This window comes from Lolium rigidum, chromosome 7 (genome assembly GCF_022539505.1).
Source record: "Lolium rigidum isolate FL_2022 chromosome 7, APGP_CSIRO_Lrig_0.1, whole genome shotgun sequence".
Lineage (NCBI taxonomy): Eukaryota > Viridiplantae > Streptophyta > Magnoliopsida > Poales > Poaceae > Lolium > Lolium rigidum.
Genome location: NC_061514.1, coordinates 25,937,678 through 25,945,786, shown reverse-complemented (window position 1 = coordinate 25,945,786; position 8,109 = coordinate 25,937,678). Strand labels below are relative to the sequence as shown.

At 39.3% G+C, this 8,109-nt stretch overlaps 1 protein-coding gene across 1 annotated transcript; it reads right to left on the bottom strand.

Moving 5' to 3' along the window:
• Positions 1-3,709, bottom strand: LOC124674846 (pre-mRNA cleavage factor Im 25 kDa subunit 2). Its single transcript, XM_047210902.1, has 7 exons — positions 3,538-3,709; positions 2,701-2,746; positions 2,461-2,554; positions 2,300-2,373; positions 1,300-1,386; positions 1,100-1,210; positions 1-331 (listed from the first exon to the last, which is right to left on the bottom strand). The coding sequence occupies exons 1-7, from the start codon at positions 3,663-3,665 to the stop codon at positions 260-262; spliced, it is 612 nt and encodes a 203-aa protein (XP_047066858.1). The 5' UTR covers positions 3,666-3,709; the 3' UTR covers positions 1-259.
• Positions 3,710-8,109: the final 4,400 nt, after the last annotated feature.

The window sequence follows — 8,109 nt, the reverse complement described above, 5'->3', positions numbered from 1 at the left end:
TTAGCGCAGCGGAACAACAAGAAGATTATCTAAGTAAGAATACATCACGAACCAAGCTTCTGTAATATCAGAAATCGCCAAATAAAAGCCAGTCAGAGTGCATGCCTAGGTTGTAGACTAACGATGGTGCATAATTCATTAAGTTTTGGTCACTGAATAAACGAGAGTCGTGCTAAGTTGATAAGCCAGTTTGATTTCGAAGATCTATCAGAGTGGGTCACCTCAGAGAGGCCTTGTGCACACTAAGCCAGCATCGCCCTTACGAGCTCACCATGTTGAACTGGAACCTAGACAGCTGCTGCGGAATGGTGGAAATGACAGGTCCGTACCGCTGCATCCACAAAGAAAGCAAATTTCAGTCTTCCATCAGCACATTTACGACAACTATACAAAAACAACTATATTGAAACATGATGCAATAGTAGAATTAAAGATGCAGAGGGATATATATCCATGTGAGAATAAGCAAACATTATACGCCGCTTGATAACAGAACGAGGCTTGAAGAGAGAAAAAGATACTTTCCCGCAGAAGTCAACTCAATACTATTGATCATTCTTTTATGTGAAGCAAAACAAAATTTGTTTATGGGCCACATCCTTGTGTAGGAAAAGTACATCGCTGGGCATCTATTAGGCGTATACCTCAAACACACTCAGGTCATGAGTACAATGTCCTAAACAACAATCAAACATTGTGTGCCGGTTGATAACAGGGTTTACATGAAAGGATTCTGTCTGAATTTGATTAAAAAACAGTGCAGGTTACAACTATCATATCTCTATGGCCTGGTTAAAGATATATATGGTAAGAACTAAACCACTACTGATGGCACCAAAGGGAATCCAGATCAAAGAGGTTCCATAGAGTGAACAGAGAGAAAGATACTTTCCCGCAGAAACCAACTCAATACTATTAAATCATTCTTTTATGTGAAGCAAAACAAAACAAAATTATGGGGCCACATCCATGTGTAGAAAAAAAAAACTACATTGCTGGGTAGCTATTAGGCATATACCTCAAACACACACAGGTCATGAGTACAATGTCCTAAACAACATGGAAAGCTAACTTTCAGAGTGGGGGTACTGCTACTTACCTGAACATTGTCATAAAGCTCAAACAGTGGAACAGCAAGTAGCTTCAAGTTCCTTGGAACAGCGAAATACTCCCTTTCAGTCAGGTGAACAATGAAAAGCTTCTTGCACTCCTGTTCATCACATTGCTCATTTTCGTTATCTAACCCTAAATCCCAATATTAGATGGTTAACAGAAAACCTCTCAAAAGCAAGAATATACCTTGGGCTTGGTTATATGTGGAGGGCAGTAAGGATACATCACTGTCTCAAAGTTTGGCCTCCACCAGACAGCAACACACTCACCAACCTGGAGAAAACCATATTACGCAGCGTCATTTATCAAAAACATCTCATAACAACAATGTCAGCATGTTGTTAACAGAACTGAAACCCAAGGTTACTGTAAGCAGAAGCTAGACAGGCAAGTTCACACTGACTCCATGTATTTCACACTTCTGTAAGTACATAACAAACATTATGTAGAAAGACTATAGTGTAGTGCAGCATGTCTACCTACAGATGTCCACTTTGAATATTTGTTGTATAAATATGTGGACATGGAAAATTTTATTAGCACAAGAGTAAGAAAGTAGGTAGTTCATGCTTTAAATCTTGAAAAGTGTGAACATGATTTCTGCAGTTAGCACTTAGCATGAGTGCCACTGTTCCATTTATGTACAGCTGCAAAATAGTACATACGGAGTTATACAATGTTCATGACATGCCTTGAATAAGATGCAACTACTATAACCATGGTAAGCAGATGGCCAGAGGAAAGCTTAAATAGCTGTTCAGTTTTTTTTATTTCTTCTACATGCAGTTAATGTTTATTACTGCTTGATTAACTATGATTCAGCAAGGTACAAAGTGACAAGTTCCAATAAAATTAAGTACTCCCTCCATCCCAAAATGTAATGTGCCCAAAGATTAGTTAAAAGTCAGCTGTTACTAACTTTGACCAAATATTTAGGAAAAAATATCTACATCTACAATATTGAATGGACACACTAAGAAAATATACTTCATGGTGAATCTACCGATTTTGATTCAGTATAGTAATTATTCATTGTTTTTGTGTATAAACTTGGTCAAACTCAAACTTAAAAAACGTTGACTTTTGGGTAATTCTTAGACACCTTACATTTTGGGATGGAGGGAGTAATATGATACGATCATTCACCATTAACAAAAGAAAAAAGAACTTCCCTCAGACTCATTACCTGCCAGTTAGGTGGAAATGAAGGTGAGTTCACTGCAAGTTTGCTGCACAACTTTCTTTTCAGGCCATCAATTTCTGTAAAGATCCCAGTCACGTAAGCAAACATATGATGGTTTCATGTACAAGGGACATCATAGAATAGTGGAGGAACAGAAAACAGACCATTTTCTCCAGGCTTCAGCCGTCCACCAGGAAGCTTGCAAAATGTATTCCCAATTTGCAACAGCAGTATGTGGGGGTGGTTGTGCTCTTGCACCTACATACGATATTGCAAGTGAATATTTCAGTTTATTTGTACTACAACTCAACTGACCAACTGTTACTGCATGAAGTTTGGCAACATATTTTCAAGCACAAAAATGTACCCAAACATAACTATGAGATGGAAGAACGCAAACATACCAACAGGATTGCTTCAACACTTGTCCTCATTCCTTCCTTCATGTAGCTGCCATTTGGCAAATTAAATTATCAAGTTAGTCCATTTCACAGGACAAGGTTAACATACTAGTACTTCGCGAAGGAGCTAAACTGCTCACGCGATATTTAAGAGGCAAGATAGAATGTACACAGGTATTGCAATCAATTGAAGAAACAGCAAAGCTTCTATGAATTTCCTCTATTAGACATTCCAGGCGAGTCTACCAACAAACTATCATGAATAGCTATTTGTTACAACTTACAAGATGCACCATTATTGCAAGTTAATTCCTCACCAAAAAAAATGGATCTGCCAATCACCATATTTATTGAGTTCCCATACTACACACATCTAGTAGTAAAGGAACTACACAGAGTAATACAACCCAGAAACAATGGGGACTAGCCGTCATCATAAAGACACCTACCAGCTTACAACCTTCAATACAAAGCCAAAGAACTAACAAAAAAATCCCTATATTTTTTTTGAAGTAAAAAAAAACAAAATTTGACTAAAAAATCCCTATATGAACATGTGGAAGATTCAGAATATAAGCAATTCCCGCAGTACCTAGCGATGCAGTGTTCAAAAATTGACTAAAAATTTGCAGTAATTTGGTCGTCTACCCACAATGCTCCGCGGTACTCTCCCCGAAACTAACGGCTGAGATCTTCGAATCAAAATAGTAGGCGGAAAAATGACCTGAGCTCTAGGGTTTAGGGTTTCCGGCGCCGGACGCCGGGAGGTTCTGGATCAGGGGAAGGGGGTACGGGGGACGAGCTGACGAATGCCCGGAGGCGGGGCGGAGGCGCACTTACTTGACCTTCATGCGGGCGAGGCGGTCGGCGACGGAGGTGTCCTTCTCCATCTTGGGCTCCTTGGTGCCGAACGTGTAGTTGGCGAGCGGGTACACGTTCACCACCGACGACGACGAGGCGCCCACCATCTCCTCCTCCCGCCGCTCCGCCGGGCTCTCGCTCCTCCTTCTCGGGGTCCGGTGGTCGCCGGAGATGGCTTTCGGGTCGGGCCGGTCTCGTCTGGACTGGAACGAAGCCAAATGTGGGCTCGGTCGGCTGGTTATGTATTCAGGTGCGGTGCGACGCCGTTAATTCCTGGCCGTCGGATACATCTTGAAGCTACCTAACATTTGTTCTGTGCCGTTCCTTCATCGAGCGCACACAAAACATTTCTTATTCTCGACTAATCGAACACTCTCTTCTGTCTAGTGTCAAAAGCAATAATCCAAACTCTACTCAACACACACGCAAGAACATGATGAATAAATCGAGATGGTTTGAGAGAAGAGGATGGAGAGGGCTAGAGGGGCCACGCGAATGCAGAGAACACCTACTATGTTAAATACACAAGCTATAATTAATTTTCTTCACAAAGTTTATGATAGCTCACGAAATAACTTCTGCAATCGCTAGTGAAAAAACTAAGGAATACAACTGTAGACCTACTTGTAATTTTTATTACTTTTGGGTCTATTTGTACTGCTACTGTCGGCAGAATTTTCGCAAAAAATGCATACGACGTGAAATTACATTTCATGATAATTTTAATAACATTGATTTGGATGTTCCTATTTTTTCTATATATTTGCTCAAACTTTACAAATTTAACTTGGACCAAAAATATACACAAGCAATTTTGGGACAACATAGTACTCTATTATTATAGCATAACATATTTACCTTAAAAATAATACATCTTCACTCGTAATTGTATCTGTGCGGCAAAAATACTTGTCGAGCATGCTAATATTAATATAAATTTTCCTACTCACATTTATTACTGGGTTAGTCATAAAAATATATTTAAAATTAGTAAATAAAGATAAGATATACAATAAATTTAAAACTGGAGGATGCTTTACTACGTAATCAGGGGATAGTCGGACAATGTGCGATTGATGGAGTGAACATGTGGGTGTTATTTGCCTGGTAACATAAAACGTGAACACATGTGTTCCTATTAAAACTTGGACCACCTAAGTTAGAAAAAGATATGTTTATAATGTCATTATTTTTATTAAGAGTAGACTAATTTTCAACATTGTGTCATTGTACTCAATACATTATTATGGATTACACATGATTCTTACTAGGTCTATTGCCATGGTTATTGGTATTAGCCAATTTAGCCATGTAATACCATGTTTACTATGATATGTGGATTTATGGATATGATTCATATGTAGTTACATTTTCCTATAATTAATTTTGTAAGTTTGGAGAGTTAGCACGAAGATCCACCCACCCACCATGTTTACAAGAGATGCTATTAGTGAGCCTATGAATCCATTCATATTTAAAGCATAAGAACACCCAACACGACTTAACATGCCTCTTAGCTTTCTTTTATCTACTAGTCCAACAAACAATGAAAATCATCATTGTTAATATATTGTGACAACAAATGATCATCGTAATTGGCTAATATACATGATGTTTGGGGACTGACGTTTTTATCTTATTTTTATTTTAGGAAAGACCAAACTCTGTGTACGCTTATACGTAACCTCACAAGGCTTTAGAGAAAGTATTATAAGGACATGTATATTAATTTACTATGTTCCCATGATGAGTAAGACCCATGGTAAAAATAACTTGACAAATACAAAAAATAGATATAAAAAACAATGAGGACTTTTTTATTCTCTTGCCAACTTTAGTTATGCAGCTGTGACCAAAAAGTGTCTTGATACCCAGAAGTTTGTACCATCCCAAAGATTTTTTAAAAATGGAAATGTGAAATTAGTAAATTAGGTTGATTCAATTTCTTAACGTTGTTGAATTTTCTGAAAGAAAAATAACTTTGAGGACTTCACAGAATTTTCCTTGAACTCAAAATTAAAACATTTTCCATATGAGTGTATTAAAATGACAATCCAAAAATGCGTGGAGATTATGAAATTTTGACCTCATTTGGATGCTGATACGTCTCAAACGTATCTATAATTTCTTATGTTCCATGCTAGTTACATGACAATACTCACATGTTTTATATACACTTTACATCATTTTGATGCATTTTCCGGCACTAACCTATTAACAAGATGCCGAAGCGACAGTTCATGTTTTCTGCTGTTTTTGGTTTCAGAAATCCTACATAGGAAATATTCTCGGAATTGGACGAAACAAAAGCCACGGTCTTATTTTCCACGGAGCCTTCCAGAAGTCCGAAGAGGAGACGAAGAGGGGCAACGAGGCGGCCACACCCTAGGGGGGCGCGGCCCCACCTCTGTGTGCGCCGCCCTATGGGGTGGGCCCCTCGAGCGTCCCCCGACTCTGCCCCTTCGCCTATTTATTCTCTCCGTCGCGAAAACCCTAGTACCGAGAGCCACGATACGAGAAAAGTTACTGTAACGCCGCCGCCGCCAATCCCATCTCGAGGGGTTCAGGAGATCGCCTCCGGCACCCTGTCGGAGAGGGGAATCATCACCGAAGGACTCTACATCATCATGCCCGCCTCCGAATTGATGCGTGAGTAGTTCATCCTTGGACTATGGGTCCATAGCAGTAGCTAGATGGTTGTCTTCTCCTCTTGTGCTATCATGTTAGATCTTCTGAGCTGCCTATCATGATCAAGATCGTATATTTGTAATGCTACATGTTGTGTTTGTTGAGATCCGATAAATATGGAATACTATGTCAAGTTGATTATTGATCTATCATATATGTGTTGTTTATGATCTTGCATGTTCTCCGTTGCTAGTAGAGGCTCTGGCCAAGTTGATACTTGTAACTCCAAGAGGGAGTATTTATGCTCGCTCGATAGTGGGTTCATGCCTCCATTGAATCTGAGACAGTGACAGAAAGTTCTAAGGTTGTGGATGTGCTATTTCCACTATGGATAAAACATCAATGCTTTGTCTAAGGATATTTGTGTTGATTACATTACGCACCGTACTTAATGCAATTGTCTGTTGTTTGCAACTTAATACTGGAAGGGGTGCGGATGCTAACCCGAAGGTGGACTTTTTAGGCATAGATGCATGCTCGGATAGCGGTCTATGTTATTTGTCGTAATGCCCTAAGTAAATCTCATAGTAGTCATCATGATATGTATGTGCATTGTTATGCCCTCTCTATTTGTCAATTGCCCAACTGTAATTTGTTCACCCAACATGCTATTTATCTTATTGGAGAGACACCACTAGTGAACTGTGGACCCCGGTCCATTCTTTTACATCTGAAATACAATCTATCGCAAACTCGTTCTCTGCTGTTCTTTGCAAACAAACATCATTCTCCACACCATACGTTTAATCATTTGTTTACAGCAAGCCGGTGAGATTGACAACCTCACTGTTAAGTTGGGGCAAAGTATTTTGATTGTGTTGTGCAGGTTCCACGTTGGCGCCGGAATCCCTGGTGTTGCGCCGCACTACACTCCTCCACGAACAACCTTCACGTGGCCTTCTGGTTCGATAACCTTGGTTTTTTCTGAGGGAAAACTTGCTGCTGTGCGCATCACACCTTCCTCTTGGGGTTCCCAACGGACGTGTGCATCACGCGCCATCAGATGCTAATTGATATCGGGATATTTTAGAAAGTATGTTGAGTTAAGACATTTATAAAGAATTTAAGGGATAGGCTGATTTAAGTTTAAAGAATTGGATATTCATTCTTATGATGGGTTCACAAGAGAGACTATGGTTTGATCACATATGAAAATAAGTAACCTTGGTTATTCCTGTTGGAGATATGCCCAAGAGGCAATAATAAAAGTGGTTATTATATATCTTTATGTTTATGATAAATGTTTATATACCATGCTATAATTGTATTAACCGAAACATTGATACATGTGTGATATGTAAACAACAAAGAGTCCCTAGTATGCCTCTTAACTAGCTTGTTGATTAATAGATGATTAGTTTCATAATCATGAACATTGGATGTTATTAATAACAAGGTTATATCATTATATGAATGATGTAATGGACACACCCAATTAAGCGTAGCATAAGATCACGTCATTAAGTTATTTGCTATAAGCTTTCGATACATAGTTACCTAGTCCTTATGACCATGAGATCATGTAAATCACTTATACCGGAAAGGTACTTTGATTACATCAAACGCCATCTGCGTAAATGGGTGGTTATAAAGGTGGGATTAAGTATCCGGAAAGTATGAGTTGAGGCATATGGATCAACGGTGGGATTTGTCCATCCCGATGACGGATAGATATACTCCGGTCCCTCTCGGTGGAATGTCGTCTAATATCTTGCAAGCATATGAATAAGTTCATAAGAGACCACATACCACGGTACGAGTAAAGAGTACTTTTCGGAGACGAGGTTGAACAAGGTATAGAGTGATACCGATGATCAAACCTCGGACAAGTAAAATATCGCGTGACAAAGGGAATTGGTATTG